The sequence below is a fragment of the Eleginops maclovinus genome, chromosome 2 (genome assembly GCF_036324505.1).
Source record: "Eleginops maclovinus isolate JMC-PN-2008 ecotype Puerto Natales chromosome 2, JC_Emac_rtc_rv5, whole genome shotgun sequence".
Taxonomy (NCBI): domain Eukaryota; kingdom Metazoa; phylum Chordata; class Actinopteri; order Perciformes; family Eleginopidae; genus Eleginops; species Eleginops maclovinus.
Window position 1 is genome coordinate 10294118 of NC_086350.1, and position 23949 is coordinate 10318066.

Sequence of the window (23949 nt, forward strand, 5' to 3'; positions counted from 1 at the left end):
GGAGGAGCTGCACAACTTTCCAAAAAGAAGAAGAAAAAGCGTTGTCCAACACAACAAGTCGATAAAGCTAATCTTTGACCTTATTTTGAACTGTAAAGTTGTAGCTAAGCTGCACAATTCACTGAAGTTAACGTTAGCTGATGTGCTAACAAGCTTAAGCAAAGTAACTTATTGACAGTTTCTAGGTAAAACATAATAACGGTCGAAATCCGCGTCTTTCCCGTGTCACTTCTGGCGTGTATTCGTGAGATATCGTAGTTTGGAGACCAGACAGACTCCTCGGGGATTTCTCCTGGTGACAGATCGTGTAGTGTGTGACCCCCTGTCGCTGTTCAATCGCGTAGTGTGCACACCACAACGACTTCAAGATTCCCGAGTGAGTTGTGTAGTGTGAACTGGCAAGCGATCGCACGACTTTGGAAGTAGTGTAGTCTGTGCAAGGCATCGGCAGTGCAGTTTCTGGCGAGATGACCGGTAGAGAAGCTGCACCGGAAGCAAAGGGAATGTTCCTTTAAGAGCTGTTGGCGCTCCTTTAAACTCTTTTCTCTAAAGCTTCTGCATTTCTTCAGAGGGTGTGGTTTTTTATGTAGAGGACAATGTTTGTTTGGGTCTGTTACTTGTCAACGGATACAGGCGTCTTCTTGAATTTCTCCCACGTACTGTTTTTCTCCATAGGAACTGTTGTGGAGAGGTTGAAGCTAGGATCAGTACGAGCTTTTGTCTCTGTACGAACAAAGTCTGCAACCACAGAGAAAGGTGGGAAACTGACATGGACTGGCAGCAGCATGCGGTAGTGCTACTTAACCACCACTAAGTGCCGCCAGAACACAGTCAAGTGGACACATATACGCCATTTATAAATATATATTAAGGGCCATAACGGGTCTGCTGCTTGAACCCAGAGAAGTTCAGAGACTCGTGGTGGAGAGTTGAAGGTATGCAGCCTCTGTTCTCTGTTGAATCGCCGGCTTTTAGAATGCTTGTCAGCCAAATCCCCGTTAGTATACCAATGACAACGTAAGCTAACATTGCCAGAGACTCGTTCATATATAGCAGGTTACTGGGCCGTGCCGAGGCTCGACTGTTATTAATAACAAACAGCGACGTAATGTTACCGGTATCAAATATTATTTAGACCACTTAACGGAGCATACGTTTAATTTCTAGCTCTTTTCCTAATTTTCAGCATGTAGCCTAGTGCCAGATAGATAGATAGATATCTTTAATTATTGAGTTGCAATAAACTACATTTTAGCATTTAAAGCCCTACCTTTGCGGTTATTTTGGTGAAAGTAGGCCTAACTCAAAGTAACGCAAAAGTAGGGTAACGCATTACAGTTTAGAGACAGTAATAATGTAATGTAACTTATTTCTTTAAAAAGACAGTAATAAGTCATATGTACTTGATTACATTTGGAAGTAACTTGCCCATCACTGTCTAATGTCAGTTTAGGGGTGATGGATTATTCCCTTTTATTTCTTAGAGCTGCAGGTTTATCACATCAGTCCCTTCTGCCAAGATACTATATAGTACATTGAGTTGCACATTTTTTGAGACAGATCACAACCAGAAACACGAGGGAGAACGAGAGGGTTAGAGTTTAGATTACATTTCCAAAATGTAAAACATTTAATTGTTTTTCAAGATAAAGCAAAAATGTGAACCAAAAAAAATAGACAAATAACTTTAAAAATACAAAATTACAAGTAAAACATCCAAGATTAAATGTTGGGATAAAAATCACAAACATAGCGAGGATAACATTATAAAATGTATATATTTTTACCATTCCCAACATTATTTTTATTCCAAAATTAACAAGTTATCAAAGAATTAAACTTACTCCTCTTGTCCCTGTCCTACTCTTGAGAAGTAAGAGTAACGTTTGAAGAGATGCAGGTCTCCCTCCACTTGTTTTTAGGATGATTTAATTCTCCTACCAAATAAATCGCAGTTTTTCTAGTGTTTATAAATCCTCGGTTACGCCTTCATTTTACTGGTTGCTTAGGAACATTGCCACTTTGGGGTTACAAGGACTTTTACATGGCCGAACAGTGAACAGGCAGGATAACAGTGCACATCTGAACCACAAAGCAGCCTCAAATGGACCAAAAAAGTCTAGTCTTTTTATTCACAAGAATGCAAAACCTGCAGGTCTTTCATACAATGTACTCTGTATCAGTTTATAGGGGTTTATTCACAGTTCTTCAAAAGAAAGAAACCCCACTGTCTAATTCATCCAGTGAGGAGGCTATTCAGGGGAAATTAATTAGCTGGGTCAGACTGACCCGTCAAAGAGAGCAGGGATTTAACCAGCCATTCAGAGAGGGGGCAAAGACATTGTCATCTTTAAAAAAGAAGCACGTAGACAAGTCATTTGAAATGAGTGTCAGTGCTCCACTACTTCAAAAATAAGCATGTATGCACATTCTAAAAATTGTGTCTGTGCAGAAGGTTTTTGCTTCTGATGAGCTGTCCTTCCAGCTCAGCACCTGAATAGCTGAATTGAAAAGCTGTTATGATGCTGAAGAAGATGTCGGCCTCAGGATTTGGGTGTCGGGTTTTATCCCAAATTGGCTGCTCTCATTGTGGTAGAGAGACTGAACTGGAAAATTATACATTTTGGGAAGCGCAAACCAACTGAAGCGGAGAAAAACATGTAACTATGACTTTTCACTTGGAAATGCATTACAGAATGTATTCATAAAAATAAAAAAACTATTTATTAGAGAGAGATTTTATTGCACACACACATTCACACACTTGCAGCCGTTTACTGGAAGCGCTGTGAAAGCTCTTTTGTAGATCCAAAGAAAGATCCTCTTGTTCACCACTTATTTATTCCACTTTCATGTAATTCTGCGTAGGACTGTCTGGTGGCAATTTTGAGAGGAAGGGGACGAGAATAATGAAAGGCACACCACTGTGTGTGAAGGGTGTGTCATTCTTGAAATATGTCCATAAGTGGTTTCTGAATCAAACAGGCCTACACACTTAAACTGTTTCCCAGATGTTTTTTCTTACGCAATGCATCATTTGGTTCCTACGAGTTACAAACAGATCTCGACATGTTTATTTCTCTACGGCGTAGTTTCTCTCTGACGTCTCATCTGTTGGCTGGTTATCAGATATCTGCTGTATGTGCTAGAGAGTGTCAGAGCTCAGATTACTCTGTAGCGGTGGAGCAGAAAGCAGGGCACAAATATGAAGGAGAGCAGTGGAATTGGTCTGGCGTGGAAAGTGCTGCTGCTGGTGGGGTTGTGTGCACTGCTGCTCCTCAGCTCAGGAGCTTCAGTGTTCCTGCTAGTTCGACAGAAAGAGCTGACGGGTGAGCTAGTGAGGCTGGACGCACAGATGCAAGAGCTGTCACAGAGCTGCAGGCTGCGGGCGGGGGTCCTGAACCAAGACCCTGCAGAGGCCAGAGAGCTGAGGAAGCTCCAACGCAGCAGAAGGCACCAGGAGGAGGATCTGACCCAAGAGGAGAAGGACATGATGATGATGATGGCATACTCTATGGTTCCTGTAAGACACCTAATGCATTTAATGTGGGCACTATGAAGTGTGACTATTGGAGAATTTCTCATGTTTTTATAAGGCAGAACAGGGGAGCAATCGACAACTCCTTGCTGTCATCATTTATAGAGACATTTCCTTCTCTTTTTTCCTTTTGGGAGAAGAAGCATGTCTGTGTAATGCATAAATCTAAACGTCTGTTGCAGAGATCTTTGTTTCCAGTGACTGTTTTCTGGAAAAATACCTTGAGGAGTGGACAAACAGGTGCACTTCATAAATATGCTGTAGTCATACATGAGTTGACGCTGTGGTTTTTATGTTTGTTGTTTCTACTTTATTTGATTTGTGTTAAACATTCAAATAAGAAGAGCATTTTCTCATGTTTTTATAAGACAGAACAGGGGAGCAATCGACAACTCTATGTTGTCATCTTTTATAGAGACATTTCCTTCTCCTTTTCCCTTTTGGGAGAAGAAGCATCTCTGTGTAATGCAAAGAATCTAAAAGTCTGTTGGAGAGATCTTTATTTCCACTGAGTGTTTTCTGGACAAATACTTTGAGTAGTGGAGCGTGACTGCACCTCCCTCTACTGTACTCACATCCGACGGGAGCCTGGCATTTCTCCAGAGGGCGCTACTGTATGTTTTGACAGCACATTTATCAGAGACACACAAGTACTACCAAAACAATACGTGGTTTTATTATTGACTTGAAAGATAAATAATCATGAGTAATACTCAAACCAAAAAATATTTTTGTTTAAATAACTTATTATTGTTTAGACTGTTTTCAAGATGCATGGATTATTTGTTTTTAGCTGTGATGTCTTAGAAAATAGTACAAAATGCTCAACAAAAAGTTATTCAAATTGCTTCTTTTGTCCGACCAACTGTCCATCCTAGAAGACTAATAAAGAGTAAACTTTTGGCTTAAAGATTACATGTGCAATTAATCAATTATCGAAATTGCTGCCCGTCAAAATGTTGTTTAATCAATTAATCAAATCATCGCTTCTGCTCTTAAAATGCGAGATAAATATTGTTGTATTAGTCTTTCAAATCCTGAGAGATGTCTAACAAGAAAAGCAAAGATGTTTGTGTCCAAGTGGTTTTAAAACCAAAGTATGAATTGTAGAAAGCCTCCAGATGTATTTACCATCAACATTGACCTCACCTGCTCCTTCTGTTTTCCTCGTTTCAGGTCAAAGCCCTCATGGACCTGTGTAACAGCACCAGAGGAGTTTGTTTAACAGGTGCACTTCGTAAATATTCTGTGGTTGCAAATCAGTATATGCTGTGGTTTTTATGGTTGCTGCTCGACTCAATTTAATTTGTGTTAAACATTTAAAAAAAAAAAAAAATTCCCAGGTCCACCTGGCCAACCAGGTGAAAATGGGCACTTTAATTAATTGCATCAGTTATTTAAAATAAGGTGAATTTGCCACTTTGGTCATAGTGCTTTGTCCTGTTAGGTTTGCCAGGTAGAGCGGGGTCACCAGGACAGCAGGGAATGCCCGGGCTGGAGGGGAGACGAGGGAGAAGAGGTGAGAGATCTGTGTCAAAAATGTCATGAGACTAACTTTAACTCGGGTGTGCACCAGAACTCTACTCAGTGGATTTCAACTAATAATTTGTCAATGACTAGGACGCCCTGGTGAAAAAGGAGAACAAGGACCTAAAGGAGACCCGGGTCCTCCCCGACCTAAAGGAGAGACCTGCAATGAAATTCTTGTTAAAGGTATTTCCACTTTTATCTCACCTACTGGTGAAGTTAAAAAAATAAATAAGATGGTCACCAGGTTTGGCTCCAAACGTAATCCTTTTGTGGGATTTAATAAAAAAACAAAACCCTTTGGAACTACTACCCTTTTATGTTTGGTAAATTAGTTTAATGTTTATTCTTTTCAACTTTTTCAACAAACTGCTGTTTCTTAATCTTGAGATCCACCTGGTCCGAGGGGTCCACCAGGCCCAGTCGGCCCACCTGGTCCCCCCGGTCCTGCTCGGTGCTGTAATGAAGTGAGAAACAACACCAGCGAAGAACACATCCATCAAGACAACAAGTTGATGGGTGAGAACATCTTCACTGAATCATTATTAATAAACCAGCATGTTTCATGGTGGTAGCCAGACTTTTAGATGTGTTAGATCACCCTCCTGTTTATGTGTTATTTGATTATTCACATGTATTTGTTTTCATTTTGTTTATCCAGCTAACTGTTACATTGTATTGTCTGTGCATTGTATTCCCAAACATGAAGGTATAAATCAGAAGGAAAAAAAAATCATAGGAATATATATACACTGCCAGCTGGAAATACAATTCAGTTAGAAAATATGCACCAAGTGTTGGTTCTAAATGTTAAGTATATCGACGGGGGGCTATTAATCACATTTCCACAAAAGTTCAAACTTAATTTTTACTCTTTACCTACAAATTTAGATTCATCTCCTTCTTGGGCGGATATAGAAAACTCAACAATAAACAACACTGGTAGGATGAAATACAGAATTTACATAAACAGTTTATTGTGCAACGTTTATATAAGTTAATGATTTAGATTGTAGGCTTTTTAAGTTACTCTTCATTTAACATTATACGATATCTATATTTCAACAGAATCACCAACACCACGCACAGCTGATGAGAGCAAGGATGTATTGAATGTTACAGCCTTAAAAGAAACTCTTAACACAAGTAAAGACTCTGGTAAGCATCCATTAGGGGAAAACTTCACTGTAAGACCTGAGAACACTTTTAACCTTGTTAAATGTTTCTATCTAGAGTCAGTACCAGGTCATCCTGAGTACGGCTACGACACATTGAATGATACCAACACAGAGAATATCACAGATGCATCAATTACATTATTAACAGGTATTAATTGTGTTTTGAATTATAATTAAACATCTAATTAAAGGTGCTATAACACCGTTAGTAAATGCTGCATATTGTTTTATTCTACAGCCGCACTTTCTCAAGACCAAAACCTTGGTGCCTTCAATGGCAGTGGAAACATTACGGACACCCCCATGAAAACTGGTAAGAAACGTTCATATCATACTGTATATTTGATCACCAGTTCACATTTATATTTTGATCAGTCAAGGAACAAAAATAAAATCCAACAGTTATCCAGTCACTGTTGTTTTAGGACAAACGTATATCAGTGTTTGATTTAGTAAAAGAATATATAAGGTTATCTAAATTGAGGTTTTTTTTACTACAGAGTTAGTGTCACCGCGTCCAGCATACAGACATGACACGTGGACTCAAAGCAGCATGGAAAATGTTACAGACGCAACAATAAACGTATTATCAGGTAAGAGATACTCGTCCTCCTCCATGATATGTTTTGCATTAACTTCCTACTGTAATTCATGCTGTCTTATTAAATCTTCAGTCTTACCAACACCCCATCGAGCTCATGAAGCCACAGAGGATTTTAATGTTACTGACAATGATACCTCGAGACACAGAGAAGGAGTCTGGTAAGATGAAAGGTTTTATTTTAAGACCTCATATTGCTATTTTTCTCAATAGAAATTTCACTATCAGATCTTTTTAATTCCTCAGACCTTCTTAATATTAGAAAATACTGTCAAATATAACACATGAAGGAAGTAAGTATCCTAAACAATCTGTGTTAAGACATGCAAATTCAACAGAACCATGAATATTTATGTTTTGGTAGAAAATCTAAAGCACATGGAATAATATACAATCTTGACATGAGGTCATGTTTAATTATCACAGTCAATAAAATCCAAAAGTTCTTTCTTCTATTTATCCGGTACTCTGTATTATTATTATATTGTATAAAATATGGTGAATGATATTAATACCAATAAACTATGCAAAAATACAAGTGAATTACCGGATTAACATTTTTGATTTAGCTAAAGTAAAGCTGTTTTTTTTGTGGAAAATGTCCATAAAGTATCTAGTTTTGCAGAAAAGTGCCTTTTTGTTACTGTGATGTTAAACTCAAACTATTTCCATCCATAGAGCCTGTATCATTTGATAAAAACTACAGCCAGGACACCTTGAATAAAACAGAAAATGCTTCAGATACAACAACTGTATTATTGACAGGTAGGAAACACTCTGTTTTGAATTATGAATAAAGAAGGTGAAAATAACTTTTTAACACATCATTTAATATTTAATTTCCTCCAACAGATCCAATTTCTGAAGACCAAAACAGTGATTCCTTCAATAACAGTGGAGCCATTACTGATATATCCATTAAAAGTGGTAAGAAACAGAATAAACATCCATCAATATTCATACACTGTCTGCTGTTTATTCATACAGAGGAGGCTAATCACAGTTCACTTTATAAACGTTCTTTATTTATTTGTAAACTACTCTCAATATAGCTCTTTGTCGTATCATTCTTTTAGACACTTCATTATCACCCCAAAACAACAACAAGCTGAATTTAACTAGCGCTGGTGAGTAAACTGTGGATTTCATCTTCTACAGAAGTGAACAACAACCAAGTTTATGAGTGGAGGATTCTTATGATATGCTGTTTAGGCATTAACTCTTCAAGTTTTGATATGATTTAATATCAGTACCATCTCTTTTGGTTTAATGTCATCTTTCTTTCTGCAGAACCACCAACTCCACATCCAACTGATAACATCAGTGATGTTTCTGACTCAGAGAAACATCAAGACACAACCTTTGAAGCCGGTAAACAGAAATGTTGAGCTGCAATGAAACTGTTAAGTTAAACTTTAACAAAATGAAAACAAACCTAACACTTTCATTTCAGAGTCAGTATCGCTTCCTCAAAATGACAGCCATGACACATCGAAGGACATCGACAACCACAGAGATGTTTCTGACTCTGAGAAACTTCAAAACATAAAACAGGAAACTGGTAAGCCATGTTGAACCAGAGGGAGAATGTAAAGACATAATTTGACTCCATGAAAAAAAATAACAAACACCCTTTTTGTAATCTTTTAGAGTCAGTATCAATGTATCAAGACAACGGTAATGGCACATTGAACGATACCAAGAGTGAAAATGTTACAGAGGCAACAATATTAACAGGTAGGAAATACAATGTTTGAATTATGAGCAAAGCAAATAACCACAACTGTAAAATCTTTAATGTATGTTTCATTTATTTCCTAAGCTCCACTTTCTGCAGACCAAAACAGTGATGCCTTTAACCACAGTGGAAGCATTGTTGATAAACCCATTAAAAGTGGTAAGAAACTATCCACTGGTTTCACAATTTGATATCAATATTCATTTAAACATTTAGTTTTCTTCCTCCTTCAAAAGAGAGATGTTTATTATTTGTTTTTATCACTTTTTGTTGCATGTTATCTTTATTTCTGCAGAATCACCAACTCCACATTCAGCTGACAACAACAGAGATGTTTCTGACTCTGAGAAACATCAAGACACGAAAGTGGAAACTGGTAAGCCATGTTGACCGAGAGGGAGACTGACAAACTTAGATTCTATGAAGAAAAATAACAAACACTTTTTTGGTAATCTTTTAGAGTCAGTATCAATGTATCAAGACAACAGCAACGGCACACTGAGAGATACCAAGAGTGAAAATGCTACAGAGGCAACAGTAACATTGCTAACAGGTACATGATGTTTGAATTATGAGCAAAGCAAGTGACCATTACTTTAAACTGTTTTATTGAATGTGTCATCTCTTTAAAAAGCCCCAGGTTCTGCAGACCAAAACAGTGACGCCTCTAATAACAGTGGATTTATTATTGATAAACCCATGAAAATTGGTAAGAATCAATGGTATCAATATTCATCATTCACACATTTAGTATTTCTTCTATTTATTTTCCGTTCCATCACTTTTTGTTGATTATCATCTTTCTCCCTGCAGAATCATCAACTCCACATTCAACTGACAACAAAAAAGAAGTTTCTGACTCTGAGAAACTTCAAGACACAACCTTTGAAGCTGGTAAACAAAAATGTTGAGCTGCAAGGATAACGTTGGGATAAGCTTTAACAAAAGGAAAACAAACCCAAGACTTTTAATTTCAGAGACAGAGTCGCTTCCTCAAAACGAAAGCCACAACACATCGAAGGACACTGAAATGGTGAATGCTACCGAGGCGACAATTACAGGCAAGGAACACTCTGATTTGAGTTATCAGGAAAGCAAATTACTTTCAAACATTAAATATAATGTTTTATTTCATTAAACAGCTCAACTGTCTGTGGACCAAAACAGTGATGCACTCAATAACGCTACAAATGCATTATTAAAAAGTAGGAAACACTCTTTTTTGAATAATATGTAAAGGTAACACTTGATTGAAGTATGATTAATCATGCTGCACTGTTACACTATTGTTGTGTATTAATCGATCTGTGTTTACATTCATGTTGCAGCCTCATTGTCTGTAGACCTGGAGAGGGTCAACAACACTGGAAACATTAACGACACACCAATGGAAAGTGGTATGATTGGGTTTTGTGTCCCATATTTGGCTATATATAACATATAACTACTCATTTTAGTTTCTAATATTTAAAAAGAAAATACGAATTCTTCTTCTTCTTCTTCCTCTCATTTTCTAGACTCTTCATATCCACTCCAGACTCTTAACAGGATAAATGTGACAACCAGTAAAAGAAGGACAAAAACTGGTCTGTTATTGAAATCATGTTTCAAATAATGTTTGAATGTGTGTATATCCTTTCTAAAAAATATTGAGGTGCATATGTGTCTTTGATTTAGAGTGCAACATTAGGAACATTACATGTTCAGAGAACGCCGCAAAAATGCAAAGCACTTTTGGAGCCTGGATGTCTGATGCTTCCAGGGTGGATCGAAGTCGATACTGGCTGGCCGATCATTTTTCAGGTGATTTTTCTTTCTTTTTGTACAGAAACCAAAGTCGGACAGTGTTCAATTGTGTGTATTTGAACTTGAAAACCCTGCCTCCCCAGGTCGAGTTCTGGTAGAGCACAGGAACATTTCAACATCACTGGATACAAGCAACAAGCTAATAGATGTCAACACGTTCTTCCAGGGATGTGGTCATGTCGTTTACAAGAGCTCATTTTACTTTCACAACGGAGGATCAGACAAACTTATAAAGTAAGTCTTGGTGGTAAACATACTTTTATTAATTTGCCCATACTGGCTTTTTTAAGATTCTTACCTTACCCATGATTTTCATTTCACAGATTTGACCTGAACACCAGGAATTCCAAGTATCTGAGAATGGCAAACAGCAGATATAACAAACTGAACTATCTTTTCCACAACTCAAAGACGTATTTCAAGTTTGCCGTGGATGAAAATGGACTGTGGGTCATTTTTGCACCAGATAAAGAGGAGGATAATATGATGGTTGCAAAACTAAATCCAGATGCATTCACAATAGAGTCTGTCATTAACACTCATTACCCTACAACTAAAGCAGGCAATGCTTTCATTGTATGTGGGGTGATTTATTTTACAGATGACAAAGACAGAAGAGTCACATATGCCTTTGATTTGATGAAATTGAGTCATCTGGATGCATTCAGAGGTTTTGATTTAAGGCCAGCTGATGGCTCTTTGGCTATGCTGTCATATTATCCTAACAAAAAAGTTCTGTACATGTGGGACAACAGCAGTGTAAAGACCTGCAAAGTCAAACTCAAATTCAACTAAGAATTACCACAAACCTTGTGAAATTGTTGAGAAACAAAGTTATTTTTTCAATCTCAGTTGTTGGTAGTGAATCTATTGACCACAATGGTGGATGTAATCAGCAAGAAGGGATAACGGAATTTGGAAATATTTTATTAAATTGAAAATTACAGACTGCTTCCACAATAATCTATTCATATGACCTAATTTGTTGCAATATTTGTTGTTGAAACAGAGTTTTCATGGTCAAAATAATGAAATAAACAAATATATTTTATGAAATGTATTTTTTTATTCTGATGCAATGTTGGTATGTTATGTAAGAAATCACATAGAATTATGAACAAGGGTTTTAGCTGTAGTCTACACACATCGAGTGCTGATAAATGAGTTTGAGCAGGGAAAGGATTTAATTTCCAGAAGACAAGACAGCAAGAGAAAAATCATGTCCTCTTTCTAAAGCAAAGTTCCTATGTTTCTTTATTGCTGGCATGTTCACTTATCTTTAGTGGATCTAATCCGACTAACAGAGTGAGATGAGCAGCAGAGAAAAGCAGGTGAATGATTTAAAGAGAAAACCCGCTAGGAAGAGACAACGATGTAGCTCAAAACTCACCTGGGGCTCTTAATAAAATTAAGCCACATGTTTTCCTTTCTCTTAATTATTAATAGAACAAATAGAAAAGGCCATTTTAAATGACCCGTATAAACTTTATGCCAGTTAACTTTCTATATGTTGATTTACAAAGAGAGAATGATGCAGAGATGAAGTTGCAAAGTGTGATTTATAGGAATGTTACATAATCCTGCTCTGGAGAAAAATATGGCTTTAGTGCTCACTATACTAACTTTTTTTTGTCTCTGAAATAGATTCTCATTTGACCACATTTGAAGCAACTATACGTCCAGCAGTGGCTCAGTCAGTAGGGGCTTGGACTGGGAATCGTAAGGTCGCCGGTTCAAGTCCCCGAACAGACTTGAAATATGGAAAGTGGACTGCTACTTGGAGAGGTCCCAGTTCACCTCCTAGGCCCTGCTGTGGTGCCCTTGAGCAAGGCACCGGACACCTCCAATCCCCCCTCCCCATTGCTCCCCGGGCGCTGCACGATAGCTGCCCACTGCTCCTAGTACTAGGATGGGTTAAATGCAGAGGACTAATTTCACTGTGTGTGCTCTGCTGTGTGCATGCATGTGACTAATAAAGAGGGTTTCCTCCGATTCTATCTATCATTGCAATGTTTATTATAGGTTACGTTACTATTATCAGAGGTGGGAGAAGTACTCAGAAGTAAAAGTCCTGCATTAAAAAAAAACCTTACTCAAGTAAAAGTCAAAAGTATGAGCATCAAAATATACTTAGTACCAAAATTAGAAGTACTTATTATGCAGATTGGCCCATTTCAGTATAATATATTATATGTTTTGATTATAATTACTCATGCCTTATATATTTATTAAAGCTGGTAAAGGTGAAACTACTTTAATCACCTTGTATGCTGCATGGTAGCTTTTGAATGTTACTCCAGGTGTAACTTAAATCTTATTTAAGCATTGTTTGTATTTCACATATTTCATCCAAATCTGCATAACAATAATGTAGTGGAGTAAAAGTATAATATTTACCTCTGAATTGTAGTGGAGTAGCAGTACAAATAAGCAAAATACTCAGGTAAAGAACAAGTCCCTCAAACGTGTACTTGAGTAAATATAAATTACTATATACCATACAGGCAACACGATAAGCACATTACGAGGATAATTGAACGCACCAGTGTTCATCCCTGTTAACGCCTCTTATGAACCACTAGATCTCCACAGATCTGGATGGGGGTGAACTGCATAGACACGAACACAGCCGCCATACTGCTTTCACCACTAACCCTGGTTAAATAACTCCTGCTAGCTACTGTACCCCAGAGAGAAGGTTAGCTAGCAGCTAGCAGTGTAACCTGGTTCATAACAGCGTTACATCACTTTGGGTCGTGTCCCATCTGGGAAACTGCGGCCTAGAGGAACCAACGCTAAGCATTTAAATGCGATACTTTGATATTACTACAACACAACAACAAAACAAAAACAAAGAGCAAAAGCTGCTGTGACTTTGCGCATTTGTTTTCTTTTTCCGAAGGGGACTGGTTTCATCGTGCCCTGTGAGTAAAACAAGCTAGTTATTTGTTGCTTCAGCTTTATCTGGTGTAATGTCAGAATATATCTAGGTATTATCTAACAACAGTCCTGACTGGTAGCTTGTTTCAGGGTAAAGTCAGTCAGATTAAGCACTGCGCAGTGTTGTCTGCCTGTCCAAACAGGAGGGTTTCGTCTGCCTGTCCAAACAGGAGGGTTTCAGCAGATAGTGCAGGCTTGGGCCTAGCTTAAGTAGCTATCATGTATTTATAGAAAGCAGCTAGCTACATTGTTTGTGTGTCCTGCTATGTCCTGCTCCGGGTCGGTATCAGGAGGTTGTAAAAGCACAATCATTCATTACAGTTTAGAAAAAGATGATGTTTTACAGAAATAAACAGACGGCCACCTTCGGCAGCAAATGACCTGCTAATGCTAACAGTGACGTTGAAGTTACGAAATGTTTTACGGGCTAATCGGCGTCTCTTTCTCACTACACTGTGCTAACTTTGTGTTTATTTTCAGGATTTTGAACTAAAAGAGGAGTCATGTCCTGTCCATGCACTTCGGCGGCCAGGTTGTTCCTTAACACAGCCCACCGAGGTAAGAAAAGGGACACATTGTACAGTGAAGCTCCATGACATTGTGCTCACACAGTTTGTGAAGTGGGTCTGCAGATAATCCACACCGCTGTATGTCATGTAATATGTCAACAGCAGGTGGAAACGTTTCCTAAAGTGTAGCTGTGAGGCAGCTGAAGTTCTTACATCAGCCAGCCTTTTCATTAAGTCGAACAGCTGTACCTAGCCTTCTGGTGTATTGACACATGAAGGTACACTAATCAATACAAGTATAGTTATGTAGCAATGGCTAAGCTAAATCGTTACAGCAACTCCAGATACAGATACCCTCCCACTTGCATAACAAATACATAATGTACAATAGCTACAGCACATACATACTGTGGACTTTATTCCCCTGACTATGAACTGATGATCCTGATAGCATGCACTGTGTTAATCCTGAAATATATAGGCGTATAACGTTATGTTGCTGTTTGACTTCTCCATTGTATCGTGAATTATGTTTGCCCGCAATGGTGCACACAGGGCCATAACAAACAACTATGTTCATTATTAATTAATCTGCAGATAATTTTCTTTTTTAATCATAACATGTATTTTTCATATTTATTTATAATTAACTTTAACAAAATGAGGAGAAATGGCCTTCAGTTTAATTTTACATCTTCAAATTCTTACAGTACTAGCAATTATATATAACAAAAGGTCTAATAAGGTCATTGGAGAAGCTGGAACAGGAATTGATCTAAATGTGTGGTTCTAAAATCATTTTATTAATTTACTGGCTATCAAAATGCTTGCAGAATATATTTGTCTGTTGATTGGCCAATGCTATAATCCATTTCTGACTTTAGGAATAGTAACATGAGGATCTTGTGTTTACAGGATTGTCCTGCTCCCGGATCCAGTTGTTTTCTCTGAGTCGTCATGGGTCTCGGGAAACTCACCAACCTCCCCGGGTACGGGTGAGGTCGTTTTCAGAGACTGCTGTCTGCTATGCCGCTAAAGATGGGACAACAAAGGACAGTGGAAGTGATGGTGGAAAGGTAAGCTCTTGGAAGATAAATGTAATCTGTAGCTCTGTTCCGTGGCAGTATTAACACACTATTTTAAAAATGGACTAGATACTAGAAATGCAATGAAACGTGTGCTGACGCAATGTTATTCTACACAGAAAAGCATCAGTGAGGGGAAACGACCCTCTGGCTCCGGGGGTTCAGGAAAAGGAGGAAGCCAGCTACGCTGCCCTAAATGTGGAGACCCCTGCACACATGTAGAGACCTTTGTGTGTAAGTTACTTCCTAATATCAGACAATCATTTACCAAGACAGGTAGGAGTAGGATACAGAGGAGATGGTGGCTGAATAGAGCTAGGTGAAAGTACAGCATAGTGCCTCGCCAGATATACAAATGTTTTATTCAGGGTCTTTTACATGTTTCTGTGTTACAAATATTGATGGTGGACTGAAATAAATATAAACCAACAGCACAAAAATAGAACACCACAAATATCCATCATTTCCTGGCACAGCTTGTCAAGAAAACAACCTGCAAGTAAACACTGAGGGATTGGGTTTGTTGTTGTCGAACAAGCATTTTTCTGCTTTTTGTTGCAACATTAACCACGGGATAAGCTGCTGCTTGCTTCAACTTAAAAGTGTGGTTTTTATAGTTAGATTATGTAGTCCTCTGATTATCAACTGCCTGTTGATAGATTGAAGTGCATTGTAAGTAAAGAGTGCATTAAGATATGTCCAAAGCAAATGTACCAGAGGTAATGATTGGCAGCACAAGTACCAGCAGTTTGTTTTTCAAATGTTTCCTGTTGCATCGTATAGATTAATCAGCAAGTTTCCCCATAGGCCATTTGTCCTATAAAAAAAAAAGTACTTCAATCTAAACAGATTCGTTTTTGGTTTGATGGTCAGTCAGTTTAATGATCAAGATATGTTCAACTGTTAACGCTGTAAACTTTTTAAAAATCAAACAGAGTGTGAAATGTTTCAGTTTTTAACAAGTTATGTGTTGTTCTTTTGTAGCATCAACACGATTTGTCAAATGTGAGAAATGCCATCACTTTTTCGTGGTTCTGTCTGAAACGGACTCTAAGAAGGGGCTAAACAAAGAGCCAGAATCCGCTGCGGAGGCAGTCAAACTGGCATTTGCACAGAAACCGCCCCCTCCCCCTAAGAAGGTGAGAAATCGAAGCAGGAAGACAAAATGATGCTTTTATAACACTTCCATTGACATGTTGCACAGCACCCTGTAATAGTCAGCCTGTTAGAGTTTTATACTCTGTTGAAATATAAATCCCTTTCTTTTTTTCCAGATATTTGCTTACCTCGACAAGTTTGTTGTTGGCCAGTCGTATGCTAAAAAGGTGTTAGCCGTGGCCGTGTACAATCACTACAAGCGCATCTACAACAACATTCCTGCTGGGAGCCGACAGCAGGTGGAGGTGGAAAAACAGCCCTCCCTAACACCCCGGGGTCAGTATGACTGTTGTCTAAAGAGAGTGTTTTATCTAAATCCCATCCAGCGTTGCATTACATAATGCTGTTGGTAATGTGTTTGTTTTTATAAAGAAGATTCATATTAATTAATTGTACATATTTTACATCATTAATGTGGTTTCCACTTGTCACCCACATTAATCATATGCTACTGTTCCAACTTTAAACAAGACCAGTATTGTAGGCTGATAGTTGGTAAATACAGGAGTGTGTAAAAAAGAAAATGGAAGTTCTGGAAAACCCCTAAAATATTCTTGTCTGAGCTTCAAAACTCCCGAGATACAATGGAAAAGTTAGATTGCCTGTCAAGGGACTTTCACAAAAAGTCCATGTTGTGTATCTTTTTTTCTACTCCGACTAAATCTCTTTGCTCAAATATGTAGTCCTGAACTTTGACATACTTTTGGGCGCCATCTTTGTTTTCATTCCAATCTTAACAGCAGGTCAGAGAGGAAGTGGGGAGAGAGTGAGGCGAACTCAGGGACTTATTGTTTAAAATGACAGACTCTGTACTAACATTTGGGTTTTGAATATGACTCTGAGACGATCCAACACTATATTTAAAACACTATTTAAAAATGTAACTTGGATAAGTATAATACAACACCAACAAGGCTGATTTAATAAAGCGAACAGAGGACATGCAACCATGCAAAACTGCTCTAGCAAGTGTTAGTAGTTATTGTTTGTGGACATGCCAGTGCTGAAACAGATCTAGGGTGAAATATCTTTCATTCTTTACACATTTAGTTGTAATCAAGAGCCATTTATTCATAAAATCTACTCCAATAACTGATAAGAGATTGTAGCTATGTCCTTCAATTATAACTTGTTGTGAACTGTAATCTGTATTTTTTGGCATTTGTTCAATATTTTAGGACACGGGTTGTATAAAGGTTTTGGCAGAACACCCATAGTGCCCTAATGGTAATGATTATTGATAATATTGATTTGAGTACTTTCACCCTCTCTCTGTAGAGCTAGAGATGAGAAGACGAGAGGATGAGTACAGGTTCACAAGTAAGTGATTGGTCCGCCTTACCCTTGTGTTATTAGAGGCACCACGTAAAAAATCACACCACCTAATCAGTCTAATCTACGATATCTTTTACAAGTTGCACAAATGCCAAAAATGTACAGACTTGTAGCGCTTCAGTCAGAGCTTTGCTCGATAGATATCCTTAGTAAATGATTGTAAAGTTATACTCAACCTAAAGAATCAGATTTAAAAAAGAATAAATGAATCCCTTAAAATGGTTTTAGGGAACATCTCTAGTTTCGGAGTGGTGAATACTGATTCACTTATCAATTGCAGAACTGAAGCAAAATGATTCTGTCTTTTTAATCTTTGGTTTACCGGACAATGAAGTAACCCAGTGACCTGCATTCACATCTGTAGTCTCTCTATTTCCAGCCCTGCACTCCTCACCTAGTAACTCCACACTGGTACAGACTAGGCCATGCATATTTTTAGCCTGCACACGGGGATGTTTCTATGCTCAGTTTGACACAAACACCATCAATGGCTGGCCTGTTTAAGTTGTGCATACGTTGAAATTGCAGACTGCATCTTTTACAGTAATTTCTAAAATCCTTACTTGGCTGACCCCATGTGTGTTTGCTTTGTGTTGCAGAGTTACTGCAGATTGCAGGGATCAGTCCTCATGGAAACGCTCTCGGGGCGTCCATGCAGCAGCAGGCCAGCCAGCAGGCGCCTCAGGAGAAGAGAGGCGGGGAGGTGCTGGACTCCACACACACCGACATCAAACTGGAGAAGAGCAACATCATACTTCTAGGTCCAACTGGCTCAGGTTCGTGTTGTGTCTACAATATCCTAAATGACATTGTTTTATATTAGTTTGATAACAATCCCAAACATGAGGCTCTTCATCTTCCTTCAGTGTCAAAATTGTCAATCTATCAAATGATGGATTATTTTGTAGGATGAAAAAGTACATTAAATGGATTTCACAGGAACAGTTGTTTATACTGTTAATGCAGCAATAACTGATTCTTCATCGTTACGTTTTAAACACCTTCCCATGCAGCGGACCTGTTAACATAAGTGTCTCTTCCAAGAATACATTTTAGCATGTTTCATCTATTTTTTCCAGGAAAGACATTGTTGGCGCAGACTCTGGCACGCTGTCTGGATGTTCCTTTTGCGATATGCGATTGCACCACACTAACTCAAGCTGGATACGTGGGAGAGGACATCGAGTCAGTTATTGCCAAACTGCTGCAAGATGCCAACTATTCAGTGGAGAAAGCACAGCAAGGTGGGTCTTACTTTGACTTTACAATAACATTCATTCAGAGGTGGACGAATCTCATCTGATAGGACTTGTTTTCTCACATTTTTCGTGTGTGCATTCTGAATCGGCACACACACAGTGACTGTTAAAATCTAAATGGATGTGCAGCTGCTGTTAGCAGTGATTTTAAAAAGAGAACGTTGGGAGAAAACACCAACAGTGATGATGTTTACACAATATAAACATCATAACACAGTGACAACACGGCCTCTATCCTCCATCAGCCAGCATAGACGGAACCACCTTTGTGTTCACTGCAGTGTTCACAGCTCATTTAACAATCTAATAAATGTCAAATTGTTACAGATTAAAGTCTATAAAGCAGTGCCATAACAATCTTGTTGAATATAAAACATACAACCACTCTGGGAGACTAAACCCTTGTTAAAATTCTGTTTACTTTTACAGCAATTGCCGCATTATTTCCCTTCAAACTGTTTAATTGTACATATTTATATCACAATTGAAATTCCTTACATGGGGATGTGTAATGGGCTTGATCTGGTTGTACTGCTAGCATGAAGAGGAAGGAACTAAAACAAAACACTTATTGACAAAAATACTCATCAGCTTCACTTTCACCACAGCAGTGAGTCACCCTTGTAAAAATTAAACTGATGTTTATTTTAGTTTAATCATTGTGATTCACTTACTTTTGAGTGGTGAGATCATTTGAACCTTTCAGTGTAAGCTGAAATCTGAAGTAAAGAGTGTTTAAATGTCTGCACTAACACTAGATTGAACACTGGGGCTGTCGTCATGCACTTGCCAGACAGGAAACTGATGCTGTGTTGTGTCTCCTGTGCAGGTATTGTGTTTCTGGATGAGGTGGACAAGATTGGCAGTGTGCCTGGAATCCATCAGCTGAGAGATGTAGGAGGAGAGGGAGTCCAGCAGGTCAGTCATCAACCCGAGTTGAACTCAATAGAGATGTAACGCATTTCTTTATCGACATAGTTTTGGTTTAAATACAGCAGCACATTTGATTTATTTACTGTTACTGGTTTCCTGATGCTTTTTTGTTGAACTTGTGATAGTGACGGTTATTTTCTTTTCCTCTCTGTCAGGGGTTGCTTAAACTGTTGGAGGGCACCATCGTCAATGTTCCTGAGAAGAACTCCAGGAAGCTGAGAGGAGAAACGGTGCAGGTCGACACAACAAATATCCTGTTTGTGGCATCCGGTGCCTTCAACGGACTGGACAGAATCATCAGCAGAAGAAAGAATGAAAAGGTACGTTCAACACAGCTCATATGTGGCGCCTGTCCTCAGCTGACAGAGTCACTCAGCCTCTTAACTTGTTCCTCTGGTTTCGTTACTCTCCAGTATTTGGGTTTTGGAACTCCCTCCAACATGGGGCAGGGCCGCCGTGCAGCGGCTGCCGCAGACCTGGCCAACACCAGCGGAGAGACGGACACAGTGGCAGAGATAGAGGAAAAGGACCGCCTGCTGAAGCTCGTGGAGGCCAGAGACCTGATCGAGTTTGGGATGATCCCAGAGTTTGTCGGCCGTCTTCCTGTGGTCGTTCCTCTGCACAGCCTGGACGAAGAGACGCTCGTCCGAATCCTGACGGAACCACGCAACGCTGTGGTGCCCCAGTACCAGGCTCTGTTCAGCATGGACAAAGTAAGAGCTGTCTTACAGATGCTACTACAGTGCAGTGTTAAAGGGACAGTTCACTCCAAAATATACCATCAGTTTTCATCTTAGTGCTGTTAATCAATCTAGATAGGTTTGCTTTGCGTGGCCCAGTGTTGGAGATATCAGACGAAGAGATGTCTCTCTTCTCTCAAATGTAAACAGACTAAACTGACCTGTTGTCACAACACAAAGCAGGGTCATGTAGTTGAATACCTGTGGGCACACATTCCTGGTAGAATCCTTTGCACAGTGCACACATGGTGTAGCGGCTCACCGGTAGCTGACAGGCAGCTTGTTTTTCTTTTATCAGATCTGCATAAAAAGGAGCAGGAATATATCTCACAGGGGTTTATTTGTTTAAACCTGAATGTTTGTAGAATTAAAATTAATCTGCAGTGTTTCTTTTTTCAGTGTGAACTCAATGTGACTCCAGATGCCTTGAATGCCATAGCCAGGATGGCTCTGGAGAGGAAAACCGGAGCTCGTGGGCTCAGATCCATCATGGTATGTGACGTTATGACACTTTAATACTTCTTTTGTACTGTTAATGTAACACTAATTAAACACACTCCTCATTTTTTTGCAGGAAAAGCTCCTTCTAGAGCCCATGTTTGAGGTGCCACACTCTGACATCATGGCGGTTGAGCTGAACAAAGACATTGTCCTCGGAAAATCACAACCCAGATATATCAGGTCAGTGTTCCTCTGCTCGCAGCGTGTGTAATGTTAGAGATCAGATTCCTCAATCCAGGCTCCTTGACTCCACAATGTTTTGCGGTGTGAAACCTGAACTGGAGTCTCCATTTGAATTTCAGAGCTCCAGCCAAGGAGTCTTCAGAAGAGGAATACGACTCGGGCATTGAGGAGGAGAACTGGCCTCGGCAGGCGGACGCTGCTAACAACTGAACCACATGTCTCTCATTTCACCTAAAGACAGTCTCTGAAACCATTAGATCACTATGAACCTTGGACACCAACTCTGGGTTTTACAAAAGCCCCTGACAAACAAGCTATGGACCCTGTAGTAGAAGTATTGAAGGCTGGTGTTTTTCACTGAAGAGTCATTTGGTCCCGTGCATCAGATAATTCTCTAGCGGTGTACTCGCGGGGTGGACCTTTATAAAATATTTCAATCTCTGGGGATTGTTCAAATTTTTATCTATATAAAGATAATGCAATTTTATTCATGAAAGGATGTGTAGCTAGGTTATTTGTGTTTTCTTTTTGTGGTGATGGACTGTAAAGGCAAGGGAAGCAAATGGAAACGATGGGATCATACCGAAAGTGGAGCTGAAAAATTGTAGAAGGGATGTTATCAAGTCAAGTAATGCCTTAAATCAAAAGGGCATGTTATTCCGTGAGCACATCAATATGTTGATGTCATCTTCTTTACCACCATTGTAATAATGGTGTTCACAGTACAACTGGGCTGTAAGTGCTGCTGACGTAGCATTTGTAAGCAGTTTGTAAGACTTGAATTTTAAATAGGAGACACATTGTGAAGTGTAACGCACCAGCAAACTAAACAAAGCAGGAATAATAACAATAATGGTGACCTTCAAAACAGCAAGAATGCTTATTTTTCAGTGTTTGGCTTCCTCTTGTAGCCCAGTCTTTAGAGAATGTATTACTGACATACCTCCTTACCACCGGACTCTCTGCAGGATTAGCAGGTAGATTAATAAGTAGCCTCCAAAATACAGTACATGACTAAATCATATTTTTTTAATTGGATATTCAAGCTTTATTAACTAGGTTCAATTACCATCAGAAAGATCATCCCTTACAGTTGGCTCTAAACCTGCTTTGTCAGTCCCCCCCTCAGAACAGCACAGGGATTTTTATTTCTTTGTGCGTGTTGGAAACTCGCCTCTCCGTTAGTGATGTAATATCCTGTTACTAAAGTGTCTCGGTACACCCGTCTGTAATCAAGCCTCACTGCTTTGGATCTGAACCACGCTGCTGTACTCTTTAACATGCTGTCTGTGCTATAAAATGAGATTAAACTAGATCTGTTCTCCCTTTTGCTTTTAAGTTTCCTTTTTCTTTTAAGTTAAGTTTAAAAACTGCTTTTTCTGTTTTCAGTGGTCTGTTACAGAACCTGTACCCCCAACCCAAGTTTGTGAATCCTAAATTGATTGTGATTGTTTGAAATATATAAATAAAATGTAAATCTCTGTACAGAACTTTTCAAGTGTGCTTCACATTTTAACTTCTCCAGACTACAGCGTTCATTATCAAAGTCAGGGAAACAAAACAGGAAATTACATATTTTTTCTTCTAAATAATCTGATTTTGTTTTTAACATATATATAGTGTCCATGAAAACAAGAATATTACTCATCACGCTATTTGTTATGCTCTTCTTTTTTTTGTCAATATATTATTGATTTTCTTTGTTTTTTCCACAAAAGCAAGTGATACATTTATAATAAGGGGGAACAATCTGATGGTATTGTTCCTTACTAAATTAGTGCAAGGGGGCAAAGAAAACTAGAACAATAAAGAAAAAGAAAAAACGAATAAAGAAGAGAAAAATAAATAATACAAATAATCACAAATAAAAAAGAATACCCACTGCTGTCTTAACTACCGAGGAATCAAATCTCATTCTTTAAGACGATCCTGTAAGGCAGGGGTGTCCAAACTTTTTCACCGAGGGCCACATTCAGAAAAATGCACGGAGAGCTGGGCCACTTATAGAGGTGAGTCTCATAAGTTAAGTTATAAGTTAGCAAAACAAATCAAGTGTAGGTGAATAATGCGCGATACTTGAAAATGCTTTCAGAAAAAAACAGCCCACATCCCGTCCGTCTTTAGGGCTTCATTTATTTTGTTGGCAGCTCATTCCTTAAAACAGAAGCCTCAGATTGCTGACATTAAGAGTAAATATGAAGGTTCAATTTCAAGCTTGTTATAGAAACAAGTTATTGGGCTTTTTTTTATATCAACTAAGATTGTTAGAAATGTTTTAATTTTAGAATGACTGAATTTATTTGAAATTGGGCTCATTAATGTATTTTTAACATATATATTTGAGAAGTACAATATAAGGCAAGCAAAAGTTTAATTTGTGGGCCATATTGCATTATACTATAAGAATTTGCAGAGGGCCGATTCAAAATGGCCTGCGGGCCACATTTGAACCCCGGGCTGTAGTTTGGACACCCCTGCTGTTAGGAGTTGTAAGAGTCTAGAAAGGGTTTCCATTTTCTAATAAAGGTTTTAGCCTCCGAGTATGAACTTCATTTTCTCTAACTGTGTATTTTGTGTGTTATTACTGCAAACCATATGATTACATTTGACATGAAATATGAATTGTTGTGAACATGTTGTTCCACAGTACTAAGCTGTCACCTTGTAATCGACTAATCTCTGGATATTATTGTCAGCACTCTCTAATCCGCTTTTAGGGAGAATTGAGATTCAAATTACAAGTCACACGAAAATGTGTTTCAGAATAAACATGAGAAATGTGATTTATTGTAATCACAATATATCTAAATATGAATAATTGCAACTAAACATATTTTAATTAGTGCTATTTTTGAATAATTTGTATGTTACTCTCGCATGTATTTATTTGTATGTATGGTTAAATACTCTCTATACTC

At 38.5% G+C, this 23949-nt stretch overlaps 2 protein-coding genes across 3 annotated transcripts; both read left to right on the forward strand.

Annotated features, from left to right (window-relative positions):
- Positions 1-3064: 3064 nt before the first annotated feature.
- LOC134877397 (dentin sialophosphoprotein-like) lies at positions 3065-11444 on the forward strand. Its single transcript, XM_063902895.1, is given in 30 exon segments — positions 3065-3523; positions 4715-4766; positions 4986-5057; positions 5159-5251; positions 5456-5584; positions 5957-6007; positions 6134-6223; positions 6299-6391; positions 6482-6556; positions 6744-6836; positions 6918-6988; positions 6990-7005; positions 7523-7609; positions 7697-7771; positions 7921-7971; positions 8135-8215; positions 8298-8405; positions 8495-8581; positions 8667-8741; positions 8878-8958; positions 9043-9135; positions 9217-9291; positions 9396-9476; positions 9560-9643; positions 9725-9787; positions 9911-9979; positions 10100-10168; positions 10260-10385; positions 10472-10622; positions 10712-11444. Coding segments are annotated over 30 exon segments (3081 nt in total). The 5' UTR covers positions 3065-3205; the 3' UTR covers positions 11184-11444.
- Positions 11445-13038: 1594 nt separating this feature from the next.
- On the forward strand, positions 13039-22521 carry clpxb (caseinolytic mitochondrial matrix peptidase chaperone subunit Xb). Of its 2 annotated transcripts, XM_063902516.1 has the most exons (15): positions 13039-13312; positions 13809-13886; positions 14753-14913; positions 15042-15156; positions 15907-16061; positions 16197-16356; positions 17359-17400; positions 18015-18191; positions 18495-18659; positions 19504-19592; positions 19763-19927; positions 20021-20320; positions 20747-20839; positions 20922-21028; positions 21151-22521. In XM_063902516.1, the coding sequence occupies exons 2-15, from the start codon at positions 13832-13834 to the stop codon at positions 21239-21241; spliced, it is 1875 nt and encodes a 624-aa protein (XP_063758586.1). In that variant the 5' UTR covers positions 13039-13312; positions 13809-13831; the 3' UTR covers positions 21242-22521. The 2 variants fall into 2 exon arrangements, with proteins under 2 accessions (XP_063758586.1, XP_063758594.1); XM_063902524.1 differs by lacking the exon at positions 17359-17400 and having other exon boundaries at positions 13040-13312.
- The last annotated feature ends 1428 nt before the right edge of the window (positions 22522-23949 follow it).